Here is a 27,341-nt window from a genome sequence, read left to right on the forward strand (position 1 = left end):
AGATGGCCCTGTCTGAGCAGGGAGACTAGAAGGGCCAATTAGCCCAATGTGGCACCCCAGTGTAGCGTAGCTGTGGCCACAGTGACAAGAGCCAAGTGAGTTTCAAACCCGCTGGCGGTTTAGAACATGGGCAGTGTGGAGGTGTGCAATGAAACAGGAAGATGGTCAAGGAAGGGAGAGAGGAAATGGGGGACAAGAGAGGGAAGAGGAGCCTGAGGGGAAGACTATATGGGGGCCCAGATGGGGAGGGGGAGGGCCAGGGAGAAGGGAAGAGGAGATGTGGGAACAGCAGAGAGAGGAGAGAGGAGGAGGGGAGAGAGTCTGTGGCACTAGGATGGGGGTGGGAATAGGGAGCAGAGGGCCTAGGGTTAATGAACCCTTTGCTAAATGCTTGCGGCTCCAACTCTGGAAATACTTACTGGGGCCACTGGCGATAAAACAAACAGCCTTTTAAAAGTCCATTTATTAAGCGGCTTTGCGGAGCGAGGGGATATCTCCATCCTGGGGCCCGGTTGGGGCTGTACAATACTTAGGGGTGACTGCAGCCGGCGTGTTTCAGTCCGGCATTGGACAGGAAAGGAAGTCAGCGAGAGGGACAGAGTGTGAACTAAATCCCTCTCCAGAGAGGAACTGTGTTAATTAACAGGTCGGACTCCTCCGAGAGGGAGGGAAAGGGAAACGGAGAAGTGCTGAAGTGGTTTGAGAGGGCTCAGAGAGGATCCCAGCAGAGCTTCCTGCTGGCCTGAGGAGGATGGGAGCTCACAGGCACTCACTTTTCTGAATGGCACTGACCACAGCACGCTCACCTCTGTGCCATGAATGGCTCCGCTTTCCCCCGCCCAGGCAAAGGCTCTGTTACTCCGTGGCTGACCATGGCTGCAGAGCTGCACAGCACTTCAGGCCCGCCCCCAAGTCCTAGCTGATGGTCCAGTGGCAATAGGAAAGGGCAGAGAATGAATTCACACACATTGGGCCCAACTGTCCTTTCTCATACGCTGGTGTAAATCAGGAGTAACTCCACTGAAGTCAGCCTGGCTGGTGTAAAACCATTTAAGGGAGAAGGAAATCCAGCTCCCTGGCTGTATTGTCTCAATGTGCTTCCAGCACTCTCCTTGTCTTTGTTGTAATCTAATGCCATGGAATTATTAGCTGGTCGGACAAAAGACTGAACGTTGGAGAAGTGCGGCAAGAGGTGGTTAGCGTACACCATTGGTTGGCAACTGTTTTAGGGAGATTAGCCTTCCTTCCCTGGCAGTCCAACAGTCAGACAAGCTCGAAAGCTCCTCTCTCTCTCTCTCTCTCTCTCTCTCTCTCTCTCTCTCTCTCTCTCTCACTCTCTCACCAATAGAAGTCGGCCCAATAAAAGAGATCACCTCACCCACCTTGTGAGTCCAACAGTGAGACAGAAGGGTCAGGTTGCAGAGAGGGTGGGTGACAGGGAGGGCCAGCCATTCCATATCAGAGACTAGCCCTCATTCCGAGAGAGCTCCACATTGGTATAGTGATTTCAGAGAGCAGAAGAGGGGGGTTTCAAGGAGATTAAGGAATCATAGACAATAAATCCAGTAAGGATAAGGTCGTTGGTCTGCAGCCTGCCCCTTTAAGAGCCGGGTGCTGAAAGATCAAGGATAGGAAAACCGATGGGAAACGCACTTTTCCCAAAATAGACAAGGTGTGAGTGGCTGTGGAATCCTGCTTCCTCTCTCTATGTCCCATCAATCCAGCACTGTTTATTTTAATATCCTGCTGCCAACTCACTTGGAAACCATCTTGAAAAAACAAAGATGGCTGGGGCTGCTGCATGCCTTTTTAATTACATTAATTCCTTCTTCACCTAAGTGTGTGTGTGATTTTAGATATCGCCCCCTTCACTGCACACAGACATGCACAAAAATTGTACGTCACTGTACATATAAGAGTTGGGTTCCCTTGGGCTCCCCCTGTAAGATGAAGTGGCTGAGTGATAACTTGTAGACTCTCCTGGGGAAGAGGGAGCATTGTATTCGCATGAGGCATCTCCCTCACACTCTGGGATTTGCCAGAGACATGAACCATCTGTATGTCAGTCAGCTGATGTTTAATAGCAAAACCCAGTGCCAAGATCAACTGTCAGGAGAGTCAGGTTGTGTTGTGTGAGCACTGGGGAGAATTCCAGCACAGGGTGCATTACCTCGGGAACCTCCACCACATCCGTGCAGGCAAGGTATCCATGCTGAATGCGTCAGGGGGGATTTGGTGAAGGAGCAGGATGGGGCCGGGGGAAGGAGTTGGAATTAGTTCTGATTCAAACTGTAGAGTGTCAGATGCCTGCGCTGAAGTCTTGGAGGTCAGTACCCCATCAGAGACCACTTGGGTGACCAGATGTCCCGATTTTATAGGGACCGTTCTGATTTTGGGGGCTTTTTGTTATATAGGCACCTCTGACTCCCCACCCCGTCCCGATTTTTCACATTTGCCATCTGATCACCCTAGAGCCCACCGGTGACATGTACCCTCCTGCCCATAATCCGCCTAGTTACCCAAACTACTTCATAGAATATCAGGGTTGGAAGGGACCTCAGGAGGTCATCTAGTCCAACCCCCTGCTCAAAGCAGGACCAATCCCCAATTAAATCATCCCAGCCAGGGCTTTGTCAAGCCTGACCTTAAAAACTTCTAAGGAAGGAGATTCTACCACCTCCCTAGGTACTTATTTAACTCCAGCCCCCAGGATTCCCAGTTGCCAAATCACAGCTTGGGGCCTAAGGGTCACAGGTGCTTTTCTAGTTCAACACAAGAAGCTGCATCTAGAGGGATCAGGGAGCCTGGGAAACTCCCACTTGCTGTTATGAAAGGCTGGGATCCATGGGGAAGCTAACGGGGGCTGAGCGAGGTGGGATGGATTGGTGGGAGGGCCGGCTCCATGCTGGCTGGTCAGTCACACCGCTGTCCCCTGCTCAGGGCGATGAGCTCAGGCCATGGCGCATTCTGATGGAGCATTTGTTCCTTTTCCTGTTGTACTTGTGGACAGCCACGGACAGGATGCATCTGCAGGAATCCCAGAGTCCAAACCTGCACAGCTTGTACTTTTTCTTTCTTCCCCAGCCTTCCCTCCGCCCCCCGGTGCTGTTTTCTAACAGGTTATAAAGTTGCACATAAAGGGAGTGAGGGTTTTGTTTTTGTGGCTGTGGGTGCTCCACTGGGTCTTCACCTGGGTCTACACTGGAGGAGATGCTCTGCCCCGAGCCTCCTGCAGGTACCCAGGCTGACTGCACCTCCCCGCTAGGGAAACAACCCAGAGCACCAATCTCAATCAGCTGCTGCTAACAGGCCTCACTTTTCCTAGGGAGGCAGCATAGGCATGGGACTTGGAGTCAGGAGCCCTTGGTTCTATTCCTGGCTCTGCCACTCACCTGCTGTGTGTCCTTGGGCAAGTCACTTCACCTCTGTGCCTCTGATGTTCCCTCCCGCCCTTTGTCTGTCTTGTCTCTTTAGTTTGTGAGCAGTTTGGGGCAGGGGCTTTCTCTCACTACGTTTATGTACAGCACCTACTGGGACAGTGCCCCTATCGCAGCTTGAGCCTCTAGGCGCTACTGTACAATACATCATACTAACATGTGGCCATAAATACAAGGGGCGCAGCAGGGTGAAAGTCTTAGCAACTCACAGCTGATGGTTAATGGCAGCGAGCCGCACAGCTCCCACTGACTCCAGCTGGGGCTTCGGTGCTCAGTGCCTCTGAAAACCAGCCCTTGCAGAGACAGAACTATATAGCAGCTGAAGCATCCCTCAACATTTCCCCAGTACAATCAGGGAGCTGGGACCTGCAAATCAATTTCCAACTCTTTCCCAGCGAATTAATTATTAGGGTTATTTAATTTGCTGTCAGTTAAACTCACCAGATCCGAGAACTGATTTATTTTCAGGCCAGTGCTGAGATCTGGAGCTTCCAGCTGGGGAAGTGGATTAATGCACTCACCTTTCTGCTCTGAAGAACTGGGTTCATACATTGCCCCCGTCACAGACAAAACTTGTGGAACTGGTCAAAAATGCCTTTTATATTTTGCGGGGAATTTTTTTTTTAAATAATTTTTTTCGGACTTGTTTGTTTTGTTCTGTTTTGATTTTTTCAATGAAAAACTGTAAGCAAAGCCCAAAGCATTTTTCGTTTTTGAAAACCATTTTCGGTAACAATTTTCAGTTTTGAAAACCTACAATTGAATATTTTTTTAGCAAAGCTCTGACCATTTCAGTTGCTGGGGTCTAGTTTTTCATCTAAAAAACTGGGGGGTGGGGAATGCCCCAAACAAAAGATTTCTATGCACATTTCTGTTGACACAACACCCCAGCCAGATGTCGAAATGAGTTTGGTGATCTCAGCCTAGATCTTAGTGGAGCTCTGCTACGGGGAGGCCTGGACCAGCAAGGAGTCCATGCAGGCCTGAGAAGCATTGCATAGCTGTGTGGGGACCCAGCACTGGACTAACAAAGGGATTGTAAGTCTGGATTGAGCTGCATTCTCAGAGCAGTGCTGGGACCAAAGGGAGGAGTATCAGAAGGGGCTAAAGGTCTGGACTGAATCGCATTGGTGCGGGGCGTGGGGGGGAATTTTCAGGCAGTGCTGCAGGTCAAGCCTGAGGTACATTGATGGAGGTGCACAGGAGAGGCTTAGGCTCTGACTATGCAGATACTTACCCATGTGCTTACCTTCCAGCATGTGAGTAGTCCCTCAGGCATGTAAACGCTGCATCTGGGAGCAACCCTCCCAGCCTGGGGTCCACAGACGTGTCCCATAGTGGGGCTCATGCAAGCACTCTGGAAATAGCTGTGTAGACACAGCGGCTCAGGCTGGAGCTTGGCCTGGGGGTGGGGTGGGCTTGAGAGCGTCCGAAGTAATATCTACACAGCTATTTGTACAGCTAGTGTGAGCCCCACTGACACTGCTCGCTCCCAGATGCAGTTAGACATGCCCATTGACTCCAGTGGGACCCCTCCTGGGAGCGCATTGTCTGTAGGGTCAGATCCTCGCACGGTGCTTACCTGCGCCGTACCTGGCTGCTAGAGCTGCAGAGCTGCTAGCCCACTGCATTCACTCTGAAAGGGCGGGAAAATTCCCCCCAACAGACAAAAAGGGGAAGCTTCTTGGAGGGTAAATAATAGCACCCCGTGTCTAACTGGTGCTGTCAGGGCTCCCATGTTTTATTTCAGGGGTGGGCCACAATGTAAGCTTGCAGAGCTTGGTTTGTTTTCTCCATTTATGTGCTGGGACCCATTCATGGGGCAGGTACTGCAGGGCAGTGAAGAGTCTCTGCCAGACAGACTGGGTGCTCGCTGGCCATGTGGAGAGCAGTGTCTGCACAGGGATAGACATGTCCAGCAGTAATAGGAAAGACAGATTTGTATTCAGACCAGGCTTGTAGCAGAGAAGCTGTATTTTTTTTTTAATAAATGTTATTATATTTTTCAGCGATTTTATCAAAAATGTTTTCAGTTATTTTCACAAGCATGGGGCACATTTTTTGTATGTTGTCCAAAGTCTCTTTCTATCTTCTTTTCTTTTCTTTTCTTTTCTTTTCTTTTCTTTTCTTTTCTTTTCTAACAACAAATTGTTTAAGTGATGGCCGCGGGTGGATGGGACACTTAACCCCTTCTGTCTATGCCTCTCTCTCCTTGTCTTCCACACTCACTCACTCTTTCCCTTTCTCAGTCTCCCCCTCATTCCCACACTGCCATCCTCTTTTGCCCACACGTTGCCTTATCCTCTTTCACTCACTCAATCTCACCCTGTGCCAGGGTTTCAGAATGCATAGGCAAGCCCCCCAAGTTGGCACACTTCAATCGGGTTGCCTGGGCAAGGTCAGAGACCTGTTTGAAAAGATGCTCACCCTGTCTGTCTGTCTGTCCCACTCGTGTGCACAATTCTCTAGGGGCCTTTTTCTCATCATGTCTATCTCTGGCAGGCCCTCCAATCCCTACCACTGTCTCTTCAAATCCTTTATATCTTGTTCCCCTCCCAGGTATTTTTTTATAATTAATTATTTGCCGGGAGCCGACAATGTGCTCAGCATGACCCAAGGAACAAAAAGCAGGCAGTGCCTTCCTCAAAGAGCTTTCAGTCCAAACAAGGCAGACTTAGGGCAGGCCAGACCCACTGAGAAGCCAGAGGAGTGGCTGACTAGGATCTGCTTATTTCATTGTAAGTGACGAATGTTGTTGACTCATTGCTCACAGGTTTGTGGAAGAAGTGAGTCTCTTGGAAGGATCTGAATGAGCGGGGAGGGGGCAGTGTGGACGGGAGTGGATCTGAGTGCGTGCTTGTGCTTAAAGGTGCTATGTGGACAAAGGCATGGATTCCTTTAACTCAGCGAGGAGATCACCTGGTTCTGTGCTATGAACAAGTACAGTCATCTCATCACAGAGCCAACCCGGGAAAAGCTGACCCCATCCCAGTCATTGCGTATCACAGGAACAGGAAAAGAGTGATTGGGAGAACAGTCCATCAGTCAGAGCTAGAGCTGGGCGATTGCTAGCGCTATCCCTGTTTCCATAGACACAGCCAGTCACGTGACCACCGTCAGAATGACTTCTAGGTGGGAAGGAAGTGGAAAACAATTAAAAACCCAGGCTGTCTGCACAGAGCTCCGTTACTGGAGGCCCATTCACACAAGGTGGATGTTACTCTGCACGTCTCACAGCTGACTGCGGGAGCCTGTCCCAGCCTCCATATAGCCGTTTCTCATGTGCTTTTCCAGACAGTAGCTCAGTCCTAGAGGGAGCCAGTAGTTTCACCAGATGCTTTCTTTCTTTAGCCTTTTCCATATCCTCAGTCACATTGCTATCTAACATAAAACCAAACTCACCAGCCCAGGAGCAAAACCTAGCTGCCCTCCCTCAGCCAGGATGTTAACACGATGGCCAACCTCAGGAGTTCAAAGCTCAGTCTCGTGACTTTTGAGGCCTGACTTTGGTTTAAAAACCAGGAGGCTTTTAATAATGCATTTTTAGTTCTTTTTCTTTGCCTCCTTCTCCTTTAGCATGCACCTGGGTCACATTTTAAACTTTCTTTTGCAATCTTGAGAGTTAGAAACTTTTTTTTTTTTAATGAAAGCCATGGAGCTTTCCTAATCACATCCCTTCAGAAGCTGGGGCTTTGAGATAAGCATCAAATATCACAAGGCTCACATTAAAATCAGGAGAGTTGGCCACACTGTGTTAATGAAAATCAATGGTTATTTACCTTCCACTAACTGTGGTTCTTCAAGATGCTTTCTCAGTGTGGGTCCCTCTTATGGTGGACATGTGTATCAGATGCGTGGCTTGTGTCCTGGAAGAGGGATCCACACAAGACTTGAAGAAGAAATTAATTATATTGTGTTCACCTAGCCAAACAACGACTCTCCCTGCATAAGGGTGCATAATTTGTCTCATGGAATTCTACTCCACCAGCCATGGAAATGGTTCTGCCTGAATCCCAAAAGGGATAACATCCTCCCAGACAGTCTCAGTCATATCCGAGAGAGTCCATAGTTAGGAAAACATTCAGTGTAAGTGTGAAAAGATGCTGTTGCCTTTTGAGAGCCTTGTGTTGAAAGGTTTTCCCCACGTCATCAGTATATATGTAAGAGTTCTGCGTTTTTAAATTGGGGGTCTGTAAGCAGATGGGATTCACACCCAATTTCAGACAAAACTACCCAGACTCTGGTTTATTACTAAAAGGGGTAATTCCAAAACAATACTTCATGGAATCTCAGCCTCAACCAGCTCTTGAGGATGGGCTATTCCTAGATTTCCTTCAACCCAACCATAATCCTCTCTCCAGGCCTCATCTGCTCCTGTGTTTTCTTCCCTCAGCACCTGTACCAGACCCTTTGCTGGAGAACTGCTCCCTTATGATTAGAGTCTAATGAACTTCACTTGCCCCAGTGAGTCAGCAGTAAATTAACTGGGGGCAACAGAATCCCACTGCTCTGTTACAAAGTCTTTCCCTCAGCGGGCCTGGTCGCCCTCCTACATTTACTTAGACTGGCTTCAGAGACCAAACCAAACTAACACACAGCAGAGTGACCAGATTTATCACATTTCCGCATTGCTCCTTCTCTTCTTTCTCTCCCCAGATCTGGTGAGAGGCTATTCTATGACCCCACCCACTCTCAGCATCACCGAGGAGGAACACACCATAAACTCCAAGGATACACTGACTATTACCTGCAGGTAAGAGACAAATAAAAATGTTTTTGGGTAGCTTACCTGGGCCAGATCTTAAGTGCTCAAAGAAAAGTCCAACAGGAGGTCATCAGTGGAGTCCCTAGCTTCAGGACAGCTGGAAATGGGCAGTTTAACATGGCTTGTTAAAAGTGCCTGGTTGACAAAGCATCCCCTGAGATGGCGGTAACCTCCATTGCATGTAGGACCAGCTGGAAGCAGCTAGTAGAAGAATGGGGAGCTGTTTGCATGATCTCACAGGTTCCATTGTTGGCTCTAGAGTAAGGTGTTTTCCTTACCATCCTCCTCTTCCTTTTCTGTGTGATAGCCTCTTTGGCACTGCTCTCCCTGCAGTTCCAGCTAGTTCTGGCTTCTCTCTGGAGCAAAGGGTGTCAGTCATTTGGTGGTTTTATGCTGTGGAGAAATAGAGACTGGGGGGAGAAAGCCACCCTCATCGATGACTGTGACTGTGTCCAGAGTCCCTCCTTGTTTTCCAGCAAGCAGGGGGCTAATGCCTTGCTTAGTCCTCATACAGATGAGCAAGGCAAGGCGGTTGTGGGTGGACGGCCGCCGTCAAGCTCTCAGGGAGGGACGGGTAACTCTACAAGAGGAACTTGGCAATCGGAAGGAGAAGATGCCTTTGAGAAGACAGAGCTCTACACTGCCTGGACTGGTTTGCCCCACGCTGGGATGTTTCTCTGTTTATGCTGCACACGCTGCCCTGCAGCCCTTAAGGGAAAATAAATCCGTGGGGAGAAAGACTTTGCTGGCTCAAACTGGGTTTGGCTGGTGAACCAATAGTTTTACCCCAACAACTTAAAGTGACGGGTGCCAGGATTTGAGAGCATGTCTCCAGTGGTGGCATGCAGCCCGCTGTGCCACTGAACGCCCTCAGCAATAAGGATTACAGCGGCGCGTCCACTCCCAATCTCTCCGCAAGCACGTTACTTTTGTCCGCTCATCTTGACATAAGATTATCTAGCCTTTTCTTGAACACCCCTCATAACTGTGCACCACTTGCAAGTCATTTGTTATCCTGGTTCTGGGGAGCAAGCGGAAGGCTAGAAAATATAGATGAAATCAGTGGGGTTCCTCATGGGTTCAGCGATCTGCCTGCCCAGTTCCCTTTACAGTGGTGATGGCTTCACTTGGACCTTGGTAGGTAAAGGAGAGAGACAGTGTAATTGGTCTCTGTTTAGGGGACCTGTCTTCACATCACAAAACCTACTGTACCTCAGTGGAACCCTTCTGAGCAGGGAGGCCCAGGAGCGGACGGGCATGCCAGCGGTTGGAGCGCTTCTGCAGCGGCTGTGCCCATGCCGTGCCTTCTCCCTGAATACACCCTCCTTCGTTCCTTCGCAATGGCATGTCCGCACACTAGGAAAGCTGCTGCAGATCTGGCTTGAGAAGGCTTCCTGCCGCGGCTGAGCAGGAAGGGTCCGGGCTGGCATCTGACATATTGCAGGGTGAGTGTTGCTCCACCTCTGAGCTGGTGCAGCGTGCATGCCTGACCTGCTGTGAGTCAGTGCTGGCTGCTGATGGCAAGGCTTCCTTCTACTGTCCTGTACACTCTGGAGGGAAGCTGGCTGCCAGCTCAGATTTCACCCATCTTGGCTTTTGCATGCGACTGTGGAAGCCGCACCCTTTTGCCCCCATTTGCAGCAACACACACAAGGGCAGTGCTGAACCCCACATGTAAGCATATGTATAGTTATTCATTACCTCTGTGATGTGCACTGCACAAGACACGGAGCAACACGCTCCCTGCGATGGGCTAGTCGCCAGCCCTGACCCGTCCTGCTCAGCCATGGAAGGAAACCTTCTCAAGCCAGATGTACAGCTGGGAAGAGCAGGTATCCTTACACCAAAGCAGGGCAAGGGAAGTGATGGATAAATGCATATATAGAGTCCTGTGTTGCTGGTTGATCTAAGGCAAAGACGATGTATTCCGGTTAGAAATGGGTGGGTAAATAAAAAATACCCCCTGCCAGTCAGTGCCCCTGGCTGTCCTGTATGCATATACTTGCCTGTTTAATGTGCCGTGTGAAGCCCTTCTCTTTAATTCCACCCCTCCAGCACAGGAAATAGCAGTTATGCTAACATTGTATCTGTAGTTATACCCTTATTCTGTATCTATTTACATGAAAGGAAACCATGGGGAGCAGAAAAGAGTCTGATTTCCAGTCTGGACTCTACACAGAAAGGCCTCCTTTGCCAAAGCAAAATGACCCAGGCTCTTAGTTAGCATCTGAGAAACAGAAGAAACTACCCAAATAGCTTACAGCTTCCCCCGTTCCCTGCTGCTGACTTCAGCTCATCTTTCATGCTCACTAGGAAGACATCCAAACTGCAGGCCAGGATGGAAATGGTAGAGGCAAAAAAGGAGCAACTCTGTCCTGAGCTCCTAGATGTTCGGGAGACTACGTGGCCAGCCAAAGATCTTAAGGGGGGGGTCTGCAAACAGCACTAAGGGAGAGGTATCCCTGCACCTTCCACAGGATCATGAAAACTCTGCCCACTTGACATCCTGCTTCCCCTCAGAGTAGGGCATGCTCCCTACATTACCCCGAGAATGATCACTTTACAGGGACACTCCACAGATGCTGCTGGAATTTCCTCTCTGCACCTTCAGCGTAGTTCAGATGCTCCCCCTCCTCCCATGGAGCTCTAGGGCTGGTGTTTCTATCGCATCTCAAGGGCATGACTCTGCTGAGAAGGCAGTTGCCTTATCATCCTCACCCCCAACTGCTCCGTCATTGGAATGAAAAGCAAATCCGTACTGGTTCATACGTCGTTAATTATGCCCAGCTGTGTCTCCAAGTCTCCCCTGGACCACGGACCACCCTGAAAAGACGTGGCTTACATTAATGGGAGCTGAAGGGTTATGGCAGCAAAAATATGCAGCTTCCAGACCACAGAGGTGCGGGGGAAGAGAAGAGAAAAGGGGGAGGGTGCTGGGTGGGCAGGGGGAGATTGTTGAACTAAAATGATGTCCTTTCAGATTAGTATCCAGTGACCCTCCTGCTGGGAGTCAAAGTGGAGCTGGCTTTTGTTTGTCCATGTTGTAACTCCTAGAAACTGTCCTTTATAGCTGCCTCCCATCCCTGTAGTACAAGGCTGTTAAGCAGTGTTTAGGCAGAGAACTGCACTCAAGCTGGCTTTTCTTTCCTTGCACAGACAGTGCTGGGCCCCATATAAAAAAACCTCTTTTGCTTCTGGGAAAGGGCATCAGCTCTGGGCCCTTGGGTTGCCCATCGGCAGAGCTGAGCAATTGAGTCCAGGCATGTGATGGAGTAGGGACAAAGGGGTGAGGTCCACACAGACCGCACATCTTTTATGAGCGCAAGTCCCAAGAATGGCAAAACCAATATTGGGATGAATCTCAGTGTTCATGGCCTGGCAGCACCTGCCAGAGGGGAAGCAGAGAGACGATGCCTTTCCATTTCCTGAATACTGGAGCAGAGGACATGGGAGCTGATTGCACAGCAGCAGAAGTGTTGGGAGGAAAGAAATGCAAAAAGAGGTTGGTATCGCACCTCTCACCACCTGCCCCTTGCATCCTCCTGCAGGTTTTAGTCACTCAGGTGTGCTGGGTCGGTGTAAGTGGCTTTGAAATTCAAGGCTGGTCTAGGCTAGAAAGTTTTAGTGCCTTAACTGTTCTGGAATCACTAAACCTGTACAACCCTCTCCTGGGGATGGTGTTATAACTATATACATGTACTTTATGCTGGTATAGCTGTTCAAGTACAGGAAAAGGGATAGCTATACCAGTATAAATCACCATCAGACCCGGGCAACTGCATCCACACCAGGGCTATCACTGGTATAACTCTTTTGGTGAACGTATAATCACATCCTTAACTGCCATAGTTATATCAGGTTTCAGAGGAACAGCCGTGTTAGTCTGTATTCGCAAAAAGAAAAGGAGGACTTGTGGCACCTTAGAGACTAACCAATTTATTTGAGCATGAGCTTTCTCATGCTCAAATAAATTGGTTAGTCTCTATAGTTATATCAGTAAAACTTCTAAGTGTAGAGCAAGCCTCAGAAAAGGGAGTGGAGGATTGTCAACTGCACAACGGTTTAATAGAGCTGTTTAATGAATGTTTGTGGCTGCACAAATATTGCTCTGGGAGAAAGGAAGTTTGATCCTGGACCCCTCCTGGTGCACGATGACAAATACGTGAGCACTGTTGCTGTGCTGGAAGCATGGAAGGAGAAACCTTTGCCCTGCATGGAAGCTTTCATGGTAGCATTTGGAAGAAGCAGAACTGCACCCGTTTTGATTCGCTGCTCTGCATGGGAGACCCAAAAAGTCCTATCTGAAGTTGGGTGATCTCTCTTCAACAGATTAGACCACAAAGCCTCTGCAGTTTTTGCTATGTATCCATCAGTCTGTGTTTGGGAGATACAGAGAGGGCTGGGCTGGTAAGAAGAGTGCTGTCAGTTCCTCTCCATCTCCCTTGAAGAGCGTCCTTTCAGAAAGTATTTTGGTTAATGAAGAAAACAGCTGTTGAGAAGTCTGTACTGCCTCTGTTGTTAGTGGCACCAGCACTGCCTGTCTCCTAACTCTCAGCAAAGCAGAATGCTGTCAAGGACCTGACAGATGGGCCAATGCTGGATCAGTGTAACGAAGACCGTTTTGAAGCAAAACTGCAAAGATGAAGTATAGCTGAGAGGGAGATGCCCAGAAACCATTACTTGGACCTCTTCCAAACACAGCAGGCCAGGTTCAGAGGTGAATCTAAGTGAGTCTAAGTTGGTGTAACTTCCATCTCTTTCTAGCCCACTTAACACACAAATTACAGTCACTTAGACTCACTCCCACTTACCGACATGTAACTCACACCCCCATACACATCACCATGGAATTTGGACCAGAAATGTTTGAGGCAAGAGTGCTTCAATTAAGAACAACCCATGGGCCTGTCAACAAGTCTGTTTGTATTGGCCCATCTCAGATATGTGTTTATATAAATATCCATCACTCAACTACTGCTAGCCCTGATGGTTAATAAAACAATGGATTGGACAATATATGAAAACCCCAGTTGGTAAACAAACAGAAAGCAGAAACTCTGGAGACTTGTAGAATTATTAAGCTTCACATGCAGCCCCAAGAATTTCTGAACAAATGCAAGAGGTTTTGAGGCTCCACAATACTGTCTGCCTTAAAATCTTGAGATCTAGTTAATAAGCACTGCTATCCAGCTAAAGAGTCTGATCTCCCAGGCTTTTGAAAAGTAAGTTAAGTGCAGAGGGATTAGGTGGACTCAGTGGGGAATGACATGTATGACTCTGGATAGGAGGAGGAGGGTTTATCATTTGTTTCTGGTTTCGATGTCTGATTGATTGATTTGATTTCATGTATATGCATTGGATGGAAACAATTTAAAAATCCAAATATATTTTTAAAATATAAATAAGAGCCTATGGAAAAGAGTCAATTTAATCTAGCATCTCCCCAACTCTGGCTTGTTCTGTCCTAGTGAAACTAGATTCACGCTACATCAGAGACTTGAAGTGCAACTGTGCTCAGGTGCCACTGTAAAAATAGCCCCTTCTTGCTCGACGGACCTATCCTTCTGTGTATTGTCAGGTCTGCTCATTTTAGCGATAAAGATACGTTTAGAGGACATTTTTATTCCTGTTAGCTCTGTGAGACTGAGTAAACTGTGGTTTCAATTCCATTTCCTGAATCAACAGAATTAAGTAAACAGAAATGTTCCAGTCAGTTACTGCGGTGCGAGCCCACTGAAGACAACGGGGTGGCACAGGTGCCTTAAGGGCAAATTTTGAAGAAAATGGGGATACCCAGATATGACTGAGGGCTCAATGTAGCCTGAAGCTCCTATTCTTGATGAGTAGGAAAGGACCCAGCTCGGCTCTCCGAGTCCACGCTGAGTTTGGAGGACGGGCAGCTAGAACCTACATTGTTCTACTTGTATGTGAGCGCATTCATGAGGCACAATGAACATGGAACTCCACAGTGCCTCCCTGAGCCACCTTTCACAGCAGAGGCACCTTTTAACAGAGCACAGGACTCTGTGGCAAGCCTACAAAGCCCTTTTCAAAAGCCATGGACGATAAGAGCAAAGAGCCTTGGAATTCTCCAGTCTGCGCCTTCGGTTAGAGAGATGGGGCTAAATGCATCATGTAAATTACACCTCCCACCATCTCCTGATCTCTCTGAACCCCAGAAGGGGATTCCCAGAGGAGGGCAGCTATAAGTACTGGTAAGAGTTTCACAATATATCCATCAAGACAGGGTGCTCAGTGGCTGTGTTAAATCAGCTCCCTTGGCCACTCTCTCTTCCCAGCACCACCCACTTTGGAAGCTGCACTGTCCCCACGTGGGCATCCCTGGGGCCACAGGTCACAACTATCCTCATGCACCTCCTGTTGCTTGGACCTTTCCCCTGCATCTGCACTGGTATAATTTGGCTTAGACTCTGGACTGAGTCTGGACCAAAAAGTACAAAGAGTCTTTGTAACTAATTAAGCATCTAATTCTGGATCCTGATTGGTGGAGAAGGCAACCAGCTCCTTGGTCCTTTGGTGAGCATGCCACAATGCCGTGAAACACCTAGGAACACAGGAACCCCAGACTGGACCAGAACCAAGGTCCATCTTACCCAGAATTCTGTCTCTGACAGCAGCCAACTTCAGAGGGAAGTGTAAGAACCTCACAGTAGCCAGGTGTAGGATAATCTACCCCCATATTAGGTCTCATCCTGGTCTCTAATAGTTAGAGATTGGCTTACACCCTGAAGCATAAGGTTTAACATCCCTTCCAAAAGAGTTGTTAGCATGAACTATTATAATATGTCTGTACAATTCCTGAGACTTCTCTTGCTCCGTATATTGTTGGAGACCGGGACTGCCGTGGACGTAGGAGAGGGTTCTTGCATCACTCAACAGGGACCTCTGTGGCTAATTAGAGGAACTATAAATTCCTTCCAGCCTTCCTCTGCCAAGCAAGGTCTCTGCAGCACAGAGCTCTCAGGAAGGGCAATCCTCTGCTAAAGACAAATACAAAGAGGAAGGCATGGCATCTCCAATACCATGGAACAGGAATCCTAACGTGGGCTAGTCTCAGCTGATATCGAATTGTGCCATGTGAGGGCTCTTTATCTAATTTCTTTTCTTATCTTTATCTAATTTCCTCCTCCTAGTTCCTTGCTTAAAGAATCCAGCTATTGGTGGTAATCACTCTCTCTCTGAGGCAGGGTCTGATTTCGCAGAATGAAACCTTCAGTGTAGAATACACGATAGTGTTATTTTTAATGAGAGAGTGCTGTTGTGTCGAGCTGTGTGGGTGGGTCAGGTGGGTGGGTTTTTACACACAGATGAGTGTCTGTGTATATCCCAGGCTCCATAAATCCTAGACCGTGTATAAATACACACTTGTATTTCATGCCTGGGAGTTTTCTTCCTGTTCCCTGGCACTTTTTCCTTGAAGGATAGAGAGCAAACTCTGGTGTCCTCCTTGGGTTTGATGAACATTTGCAGTCAGAGCTCTCCACAATGGCAGAAACATGAACCAGCTTAGAGCCGGCCTGTAAGGAGCTCGCTGGGCAGCCCCATATAGAAAAGGTTAGAGGAACTAGCATTGCAGGACTGCTTGAATAAAAACACATGGTGAGAGCCTCTGCCAGGGTGATTGGCTGCAGGGAGTCCCAGCTGGTATGAAAGGGAGGGAAATAGATCCAGCGGCTGGATTTAAGGAAGTTCAGCTTGAATTTGTAGCTTTCCCTTTGTTTTCTCTTCCCTTTTTTGATCTCTTTTGCTCTCTCCTCATTTTCTTTTCTCCTTTTTCTTTCCAATACACCCTATTCCTCTTTCATTTCTCCTCTCCACTCCATTTATCACATCAGAGCCTGAGTCAGCTGCTGCCCCACATGGGGTAAGGACAGAATATGTCATGTCTAAGGGCTTGTCTATACTACGTGCCACATTGGCGGGCAGTGATCGATCCAACGGGGGTCAATAGCTGCGATAAATTGACCGCTGAGCGCTCTCCCATCGACTCCGGAACTCCACCAGAACGAGAAGCGCAAGCGGAGTCGAGGGGAGAGCGTCAGCTGTCGACTTACCACAGTGAACATACTGCAGTAAAAAGAAAAGGAGGACTTGTGGCACCTTAGAGACTAACAAATTTATTTGAGCATAAGCTTTCGTGAGCTACAGCATCCGATGAAGTGAGCTGTAGCTCACGAAAGCTCATGCTCAAATAAATTGGTTAGTCTCTAAGGTGCCACAAGTCCTCCTTTTCTTTTTGCGAATACAGACTAACACGGCTGCTACTCTGAAAACCTGTCATACTGCGGTAAGTAGATCTAAATACGTCGACTTCAGCTACGCTATTCACGTAGCGGTAGTTGCGTATCTTAGATCGACCCCGTGCGGTAGTGTAGACAAGCCCTTAAATGTTGTCTATATCAGTGGAAACTCTTCTTAGTAAAGGGGACGGAAATACTGAAGAAATGGATCCTTTCTCTACAGATCCTGGGCTAATCCTCACCCTGGAATAAGTGAGATAAAGTAATGGGAACTAGGGACGGATAGACTCCCTACTGCCAGTGAACTGATATTTGACAGCATGAAATTCCCCATGGAGGTGACCCTATGGCAATGGGATATATCCATCTTCCTGTGTGTCACTGGCTGGGTTAATGGACCTATATGCTTTCACCATCACACTACACCCCTTCCTCCCCATGAGGAATGAGATGGTTCCTCCAGGCACCAGCCTGACAGTGGTGTTCATGGCCTGCACTTCCAGGCATGTGCAGACATGGGCTGGGCACACCTTATTTGGCTCTCCTGAGGGAGAATAGGGACAGCTGCCTGGTGCCTGGGGTCCCCTTTTCCCAATCAGCACAGGAGAAGTCGGAAAAAAAAAGATGCCCCAGCAGTGAGGGTAGCAGCCACACTCCTATGTGAATGAAGGGTAGGCTGAGTAAGGATGAACAGCCCCCCAGGTTCTTCCACTCCTGCTCACTGGCTAACCTTCCCCTTTGTTTCTGTAAAGAGGGCAGCACCCCCTGGAGTGGTCGTGGCCTGGTGGCCTGGTGGGCCCTGACCAGGGCGAAAAGGAAAACGAGACAGTGGTATTGGTGAACCTCAGCGGCGGCCGGACCATCCGGGAGGAGGACTGCGAGGGCATTGACACAAAGCCCTACTGCAAGGTTTTGGTGCTGACCGGGACCCAGGCTAATGACACAGGCTACTACCGGTGCTGCTACAAGTACATCAGCGCCAAAATCGAGGGCACCACAGCGATCAGCATCTACGTGTTTGTGAGAGGTAAGAAACCAGTGACTGTGCAACCTCACCTGCCATAACACAGACCCGGACTGGGTGAGCTAATGGGCTGGCCCACATGCGAGCCTTAAAACCCTTTATGGAAAATAGCTATCGCAGCAGGTGGGGAGGACTAGCCCAAGGAGAAGCAGCGGAGTGGTTAGATTCAGTGTGTGTGGGAAAGGGCCACCTGCCTTCTAAAAGGAGACTGATAAGCGCAGGTTTAGAACTGGACAACATGGGGATCTGTGTAAACTCCCCAGTTCTACCACTTCACTTCAGTCCTGACCTGAAGCACCCTTGCTAGTCCTCTACCCCCTCTCGCACAGCTCGGCCCGTGCACCTCACTTCCGTTCTGCAGAGCTCCCTGTTAGGTCAGTCCCCAGCGTCTCTTCAGTGTAGGCTGGCAGCGCCCCACGCTGGTACACCACTGGTACATTAAGGGCACAGCTGCGCAGCCAATGCAGGTGTGAGTGTAGCACTCCTAGGCATACCCACCCTAGCTTTAACTTAGCTAGCACAGGTAACACTAACAGTGTAGCCCTGGCGCCATAGACTTCAGCATGAGCCAACTGCCCCAGTACATACCCAGGGCCCTGGCAGGCTTGTGCTGAGGTGGCTAGCCTGTACTGAAGCCCTTGCCACTGTGTCTTCACTCTTAGTGTTGCCCATGCTAATTAGATTAAAGTGAGCACAGGTATGCCTGTCCACACTGCATTTGCAGTGTAGACACGATTAAGATGACATAGCTCTGTGAATAATACAGGGACGTGGGAGCATCACTGTACCCGAGAACGGTCTGCAGTGTAGAGTTTGCCTGGCTACAGGAATATGTACAAGCAGGGAGGTGGAATACATACAAGCTGGGGCGGATGGTAAGAAATTACTCTCTGTATGAAAGATCACCGTTGGCTGGTGGCATCCCTGGTCATCTGGGTGAAGAGGAGCAATTCCGTTTGCCTACTTGCATCAGGACTTTCAAACCCTGGATGTGATTAATGCAGGGCTGTCAAGCGATTAAAAAAATGAATCACGATTAATTGCGTGATTAAAAAAATTAATTGTGAGATTAATTGCGCTGTTAAACAACAATAGAATACCATTTATTTAAATATTTTTGGATGTTTTCTACATTTTTTAATATATTGATTTCAGTTACAACACAAAATACGGAGTGTACAGTGCTCACTTTATATTTATTTTTATTACAAATATTTGCACCATAAAAAACAAAAGAAATAGTCTTTTTGAATTCACCTAATACAAGTACTGTAGTGCAATTTCTTTATCGTGAAAGTTGAACTTACAAATGTAGAATTATGCACAAAAAAATAACTGCATTCAAAAATAAACAAGGTAAACCTTTAAAGCCTGCAACTCCACTCAGTCCTACTTCAGCCAATCTCTCAGACAAACAAGTTTGGTAACAATTTGCAGGAGATGCTGCTGCCTGCTTCTTGCTTACAATGTCACCTGAAAGTGAGAACAGGTGTTTGCATGGTGCTGTTGTAGCCGGCATCGCAAGACATTTAAGAGCCAGGTATGCTAAAAATTCATATGTCCTGACCCTTCATGCTTCAACCACCATTCCAGAGGACATACGTCCATGTTGATGATGGGTTCTGCGCGATAACAATCCAAAGCAGTGCGGACCGACACATGTTCATTTTCATCATCTGAGTCAGAAGCCACCAGCAGAAGGTTGATTTTCTTTTTTGGTGGTTCGGGTTCTGTAGTTTCCACATCAGAGTGATGCTCTTTTAAGACTTCCGAAAGCATGCTCCACACCTCGTCCCTCTCAGATTTTGGACGACACTTCAGATTCTTAAACTTTGGGTCAAGTGCTGTAGCTATTTTTAGAAATCTCACATTGGTACCTTCTTTGTGTTTTGTCAAATCTGCTGTTAAAATGTTCTTAAAACAACATGTGCTGGGTCATCATTTGAGACTGCTGTAACAGGAAATATATGGCAGAATACAGGTAAAACAGAGTAGGAGACATACAATACTCCCCCAAGAAGTTCAGTCACAAATTTAATTAACGCATTTTTTTTTAACAAGCATCTTCAGCATGGAAGCATGTCCTCTGGCATTGTGGTTGAAGCATGAAGGGGCATACGAATGTTTAACATATCTGACATGTAAATACCTTGCAACATCACAAAAATACCATGCAAATGCCTGTTCTTAATTTCAGGTGACATTGTAAATAAGAAGCAGGCAGCAGTATCTCCTGTAAATGTAAACAAACTTGTTTCGCTTAGCCATTAGCTGAACAAGAGGTAGGACTGAGTGGACTTGTAGGTGCTAAAGTTTTATATTGTTTTGTTTTTGAGTGCAGTTATGTCACACACAAAAAACTATATTTGCAAGTTACACTTTCACGATAAAGAGGTTGCACTACAGTACAGTACAGATTGTACGAGGTGAATTGAAAAATACTGTTTCTTTTATCATTTTTACAGTGCAAATATTTGCAATTAAAAATAATAATATAAAGTGAGCACTGTACACTTTGTATTCTATGTTGTAATAGAAATCAATACATTTGATAATGTAGAAAAACACCTGAAAATATTTAACAAATTTCAGTTGGCATTCTGTTGTTTACCAGTATGATTAATCATGGATAATTTTTTTAATCACAATTAGTTTTTTGGAGTTAATCACATGAGTTAACTGTGATTAATCGGCAGCCCTGGATTAATCACAAGACACAGACAGTAGTGAGGGCAGCGGTGCTGTCAGTCTGACTGAGTGGGGGATAAAGACAGAAATTCAAGGAAAGCTTGGTAACAATGACAAAAATATGAAAAAAGTCCAACCTTGCTTTCAGGCAGCAACTTGTCTTCCAGCAGCAGCTGGACAGAACTGAGTTCACACCTCCTCTCTTGAAAGGTTCCTCCATAAACATGCTCATCCTCTTGTCTGCAAAAGGCTGTTGGAATCCAGAGGGCTTGGGAAGTGGGGCGGAGGGCCATCTCCCCATGCTGAGAGCAAACCAATATCCGTCCACTCCTGGGGGATTGCTGAAGCTCTGCTCCGTCCAGGATTCAATTACATTGGTGCCTGGGGTGATTGTTCCAGTCGGACTGGAATGCAGGAATTTTCAGCTCTGCCATGCCCTAGACGCAGATCACTGGGCCTTGGAGAAGCTCTATCTGTAAAATAAATAAATAAATAAAACAATTAGCCTCTGGTCTACTGGGGGGCTGTCAAAGAAACAAAGCTGGACTAACTGTAATGCTCAGTATAGTGCTGGACCGACAAACTGAGGAGAGCAGGACAGAGTGCAGCCCAGATGCTGGGCAACCCAGCCACACACTGCTCTGCCAGTGTATTTCAGCCCTGATCTGTAGCACCTCTTTCTAGGTCAGTCCCGGTTCAGGATCCCCCAAAACCTCTGCCAGTTTTATCGGTCTTGATATGCAGCCCCCTCTTCTCTTCCAGTCTTGACCTCCTCTGAGCAGAGACAGCCTGCCAGCCCTGCAGAATTCTGGGGTGTTTTATGGAGAGGTAGACTGTCCGCCCAGGATGAAATCGAGACTGTCCCACTCCAACATGCGACCTAATTCAAATCTGAAGGTCTGCAGAGGCGAAAGGCTGATGCACAAACTTTCTGCACTCTGCAAAGTTCCTCCCACACTCTCCCGCTGCAAGACTTAAAATAGATGCTGTTAAGATAAAGGTCTGACTCTCTTCACTGGAAACTGTTGGCTTAGTTCAGCTGTACAGTTATTTCTCCTGCTTTTAGCCGGTGCACTTGTCATAAGACAGGAGTCATGACATGGGAGACAACATTTTCAAAAGGCCCAGCTCAGTGCCAAAAAATGGCACACAAAATTCTGGCTGCGTCTGGGCGCACAGTTACTGCAGTGGCTAATCAGATCAATCGATACAGCTGACAGCGAGGATGGATGGTCTTGTGGTTAAGGCACTAGACAGGATTCTAGAAACTGAGGTAAAATTCCTGGCTTTGACACATGTGCCCGAAGGTGAATTGCTTGACCTTTTTGTGGCTTAGTTCCCTGTCTGTAAAACGTGCTATTTTCCCATGTCACCGGTGTGCCAGGAGGCTAATGCATAAATGTGGGATGGCGGCTCAGATGACAATAGTGAGGACTGTATAAGTACCTAGCAATATGGCTGGTTGGGTGTCTAGCTAACAATGTGCATAATTGATACCTGACTTACATGTGGAAAGTAAATCGTGTGCATTTCCAGGAGCCTTTTTTGCATGTGGATTTTGACATCCATTCTTAAGACTTTGGCCTATAATTTTTTAACCCTAGAGAATACTTGGAATTCAATGTGTGATCAGGGAACTTCTCCCCACTCCCCTCACCATCCCCACTGACGAGTTGCCAATTGTAGGATTTCCAGATAAAGTTCTGCTCTTCTCCAGCTGAGTTGTGCTCTGTTCTGTAGATCCATCCCAAGAGCTAGAGAGGGCTGATTTATTTGTTGGAGACATCCAGAGAGATGGTGATCAAACCACTCATTCATCACTCATCATCAGTGTTCACATTAGAGCTCTCTGCAGAAGTGACGGGAGGATGTCTGTGCTGGGATAGAACAGTGGGACCCTCTATTGCTTTGATCTGATCCTCTGCACTCAGCACTAAAATTAACACTCTCCCCACGTGTGTGTATGAATTATTATTATTATTATTATTATTATTTTATTATTACACTTTTTTAGTCAGTGCTGTAAACATACTGAGTGCCTATAACAAACAGAATAGGATGCAGCCCCTGTCTTAGAGGACTTAGTATCTATGGCTGAAGAAGATGTTAAATGGGTCCCAGCCCACCCATTATGACAGCCTTATAGACAACACGTGATGTGGTCAGACCAGAAAATGAGATTATGAATCACAGTCTCCTTGGCAGTGATCCACCTAGTAACTGAGTTCTTTGCTGCCATCTGTGAGCTCAGAGGTGATCTCATAGTGCCTCACCTGTGATAGTTATTCTCCGTCCCCTTCTCCAAAACTGTGGAAAGGGCCAGTGACAGGAATCAGGGCTGTGTTCAAGTTCACAAACAAATTGGCAGCCCTGAGCATGGAGATAACGGACTTGTAGGGCAAAGAGCCTGTGAAAATGAACCAATAGGTTCTCCATGCAAATTGAAATTTACAAGAGTACCCCTGAGTCTGAGCTGCATGATCCTAAATTGGGGGCCGTGACAACCTTCGTCTTTGGCGTGGAGTTGCCATGACACAGTATCTGCAGCAGCTGCAGCTATTCCCTTTTTCAAAGGGGCATGAAAGACCACGGTATATCTGATACCACTGTGTGCTGTGTGCTGGCAAAAACCCACCTTTTAATGGCAATCATTGTCACATATTATACCAGCAGCAGCCAATGGGATGAGCTTATTCTGGCTGGGCCCACTGAGACACTGGTGCAGGCCTCAGGCTCCTGGCAAGTTGCAAATGTGGCTCTCAGCTGGGCAATATTTGGGCATTTCTGTTTTAAAAAGACAGCTCTAGTGGTTGGTAATGAGAAAAAGGGGTCACAGGCATCTTAGCCCATGGCCCTACGTAAGGTGCTATGCAAAGGGGAACCTCACTTCCCTTGGAAGTTATGGTTATAGTCTCTATAGGGACCTGGGTAAATAGAGTAATAGATTTTAAGGCCAGAAGAGACCATTGTGATAATCTAGTCTGACCTCCAGCATAACACAGTTCACCCAGCAATTCATGCACCAAACCCAGGTCTTTTTGAAGATCTGCCACAACCCTAAGTAAGAAATATTCCTATAATCCAAATGGGCAGATTGCACATGTGAAGCCAGACAAGATCAGGTACAACACAGACATTTCAAAGGATATTGCCTTCACTTTGGAGTGACGCTGGCATCAGTATAGATTCTAGACATGGGATATGTAGGATCTGATCTAGATTTATAATGGCCAATTAAGCATGTGTGGCTGGTGTTTGCAGAGCATCGAATACCCAGCTCGGTAGCTGGTCCTGATATTTCAGAACAAATCCTTCCATAACAAACTCAAAACAACAATAGCCAGCAGCAGAAGAGACTTGGCAGGAATTCCCATCCCAAATGTTAGTTGTCTCCTATTCTAATCTTGCCTTAGTCCTTCATATGAACATCAGTGGCTATTCTTCACGTGCGTCCTGAAGGCACTATTATATAAAACCAAAGCGATGAAATAACCCCTAAAACGGAACCTTTTGGCAGGAGCATTTAACAACAAAGAAATCCATGGGAGAAAAACACTGCAAAGTCCCCGTATTGGCAAGGGCACCAGAAAAACCCTGTGTATCACCTGCATTGAACGTGAGCAGTGGCTGTGCAAACTTCCCACCTTGCCCCTGTCAGTGAGCCCTGTAGGGGAACACCGATTAGGGATGAGAAGAGAGTTTGGTCTCTCGGCCTCTTCAGTTCTTGTTAAAGCATCCTGGGATTGACCCTGGGACTTAAAAGCATGAGTCTCTACCGCCCAAACTATAAAACACCGGTTCTGCGGCACAAACGTTGTAGCATCTGTGTATGTGGACTAGCAGCTTGAGGATGACAGCAGCCACATGGTGTTTGTGTGGGTTATATTGACTTTGTTATGATTGAGACTGCCCAAAAGAGGCCTAATTATGGTAATGGATTTTATTATGTGAACCCATGTCCACTAAAACCCGCAAGAACTTATTGCACACATAGTACAGTGGTTGCCATTTAAAAGTCAACATTCGCCAACAGACACCACACAGTTACATGTGCTATTTCCTATTCTAAATATGGGTGGAGGGGAGAACAAATAACGCATCTTAGACACTGTTGGGAATCTCTATCTTTTTACTTAGATTGTAAGCTCTTTGGGGCCAGGATCGCCTGTTTGTTCTATGTTTATACAGCACCTAGCATAATGGGGCTCCAAGGTGCTACCACAATCCAAATAATAATGGCAACCACTATATGCCACCAAACAGGCGTCAGCTGCTCTCAGCTCTCTCTCACTGAGGCCCTTGGCTGGATTTGAATTGATGATTTAAAGGTGAAAATCTCTGTAGCCCATTTCCAGTTGGCTGGATCATCCAGTTATCCAGTCCCACTGTTTGTAGTGACATCAGAAATGCTGAGTCATGAAACGGTGTTTACAGAAAACATTATCCGTGCTACAGAAATGGACCCCCCCCCCCACCCCCCAATGTCATTGGAAGCGCCGTATGCGCTAGTGGTTAGATGCGTCCCTGAGATTTTGGACCTTCTCTCATGTGATCCAGGCAGTACGTTGAGCAGAACAGGGAAAGCAGCCCCTCAATGGGGTGCTTGTTTGTTGGATGTTCCTTTGGAGGCCCTCACTAGGATCCTGTGTGGCTCTGACATGCCTAGCTTAAGAATCTGCATTTATTAAACAGCTTCAAACATTAATTCTGTGTACTTGGTGTTTTTGCTCTTCCTGTCAATATTTGTGCTTGTGAAAGTTGAGAGGAGGTTGGGTGGAAGCCCTGGAAATCTCAGCTCATTTGTTTATCTACCAGGCGGGATCTCCACAGGATGACATCTGCATGCCATTGGGCTGCAGATCACCTCCTCCTCGGGCCAGAAGGTCGTGCTGGCTGCCTTTACTTCAGGCCTGCACATCCTGGCTAGTTGTGCCCAGTGACACAGAGCCATTTAGGTATTAGGGGAACAGCCGGCCAGGGACTGAACTGAAGAGATGAAGAGCCTGTTTCACAAAGTCCCCTGAGGTAGAGTTGAACCGAGGGCCCAGAAAGAGAGACCTGTAGAGAGCTGGGGGTTGTGTGTGGGGGGGGGGTTAACTTCCTAAATTTACAAAAATTAAAAAAAACAAAAAAAACCACTCAACTGCCATGGCAATTGGGCTGAGAGGGGACACCCAACAAATGGACAACCCTGATTGACTGGATGAAGGGTGGGGTCTCCTATAACAAGGAGGCTCATGATGATATCAGAAGATGAATTGCAGGCCAGGCCTGAATCTCAGAGATTCCTTTCGTTGCCTCTACCAAGTCATTTTTCTTTGCCTTTGATTGCTCGCTGGGTGTCTGCTGGATGCTGAGAGGTTGTTCAATGGCAAGTCACCCGAGTCTCAGTTACAAGGAGTCTTTTAAACTTTCCAGCCCCTGAATAGTCAGGGTGTCAGGCTCAGCAGAGCTATCTCTGGCAAGCTTTTGCTGGGTTAACAAATGCCTAAAATTCACCTTTTTCTTGTTTCTCCCCCTTCTGTTCTTCTCCTGCCTCTGTTTATTCTTTCTTTTCTTCACTTCTCTCTCTCAGATTTCGAGCAACCATTTATCAACAGACCCGAAACACTCCTCATCAACAAGAAAGAGAACACCTGGGTGCCCTGCTTGGTATCCATCCCAGATCTTAACATCACCCTGTTCTTGGTAAGAGACCTGCCTGGATGTGGCTCCGGTATAGACAATATCTTCTTTATTATGCATTTTAATTGGCTGAGAAGGAGCAGAATAGACATTGAAGGAGCTGGGAAATGCACAGGGTGGGTTTTCCATGGAACATGCAAGCCGCTGGCTTCCTCATTTTATGTGTTGGCCCAAGCTCTGCTGACCAGCTGCTTTGGGCATTCCCTGCCACGTGGCCTGTGGGTTTCTTGCTAGATCTGCTCCCGTTCACTGAAGTTGTAAAATCTTTGTTTTGTAGCATTTCCCAATAGCATCCATACTTGTTCATTGTTGTCTCTGCTACCTTTAGCTCCTGGATCTTCATATACCCTTGGTGGTCAGTGTTCCCAAGGGACAGGCGCCTGTACTTGCGGGGACTGCTGATTAAAAACAACTCTATTATCAGCTTGCTTTGTGACTTTTTTACAATGCTAATACATCCTTCCAGGATGAGTGTTACTATTGTGCAAAGGCCTCCTGGGACACTTTGGGGGCCAGGGGCCTTTCCCTTGCCCGGGAAGGACCCCACACGAGGTCAGCATTCATCCCATTTGGGCTTATGTTTGGGGAATCAGCAGCAATTTCCTTAGTTATCACTATCTGTTTCCATTCCTGGAAGTTCCAGTCCCATTCTGCAGACTGTGAGCTTAACTGTATGGATCCAGGGTCTTTTATGGTCACTTCCCAAGCAGCAGAGGATGCTGGGATTCCTATAGGACAAAGAGTTGGGGGGAAGATAGGGCAGGAGTCCAGTGTGGCGTGATGCTGCATTTATTCTGCCCAGCCAACAAAAATGGAATGTGTTAGCCTTGGAAGAAGGGGGGGTTGGTGAGGGAATGCTGCCACTGTGTACTTCTGCAGACAGTTTTCAAAATGTTGCTTTTTGCAGCCCAGCTCCATTATCTACCCAGACGGGAGAAGGGTTCTCTGGGACAACAAGAAGGGGATGCTGGTTCCCACCCACCTGATCAGGGACTCCTTGTTTGTTCAGTGCGAAACCATCATTGACAAGAAACTCTTCAGGTCCAATTATTTCATTGTACACGTCACAGGTGAGGCTGGAGCAGGGCAGCAGGTCACTCTAGAATTTCAGCTCTCAGTAGAAAAATAAAACTAGTTTTCTCCTCTCAGTAACTTGGAGAAAGAAATGATGGGATGTACTGGTGCAAATGGGCAGACGGTGATAAGTTCTTAGCAGAGTGGTGAACTTTCCCATTTGTTTTAGTGTGGGTGGGTTTCAGAGTCTGTTTGGGAACATTTCATTGCTAATTAATTCTTGGTGGCCCAAAACACACCACCCACTCTGGAATCACTGACGTTTAGAAAAGTGAGGAATCCCTCATGCTATCTAAATGGCTCCTTTTCTAATTTAGGAAGGCATCTTTTCCATGACCACTTAAGGGGCCAGATCCCGATGCCTTTATTCACGCTGAGTGGCCCATTACTCTTCAAGCTGTCCCATT

The 27,341-nt window shown here is 47.4% G+C and overlaps 1 protein-coding gene across 4 annotated transcripts in view; it reads left to right on the top strand.

The window, feature by feature from the left end:
- FLT4 (fms related receptor tyrosine kinase 4) overlaps positions 1-27,341 on the top strand; it is a 105,690-nt gene that overhangs the window by 30,447 nt on the left and 47,902 nt on the right. For all 4 annotated transcript variants that reach the window (XM_073355357.1, XM_073355358.1, XM_073355360.1 and 1 more), the window contains exons 2-5: positions 8,094-8,190; positions 17,216-17,490; positions 25,751-25,863; positions 26,768-26,930. In XM_073355357.1, the coding sequence (XP_073211458.1) occupies positions 8,094-8,190; positions 17,216-17,490; positions 25,751-25,863; positions 26,768-26,930 (648 nt within the window). The remainder of the gene's footprint in view (positions 1-8,093; positions 8,191-17,215; positions 17,491-25,750; positions 25,864-26,767; positions 26,931-27,341) is intronic.

The sequence above is a fragment of the Lepidochelys kempii genome, chromosome 8, assembly GCF_965140265.1.
Source record: "Lepidochelys kempii isolate rLepKem1 chromosome 8, rLepKem1.hap2, whole genome shotgun sequence".
Classification (NCBI taxonomy): Eukaryota; Metazoa; Chordata; order Testudines; family Cheloniidae; genus Lepidochelys; species Lepidochelys kempii.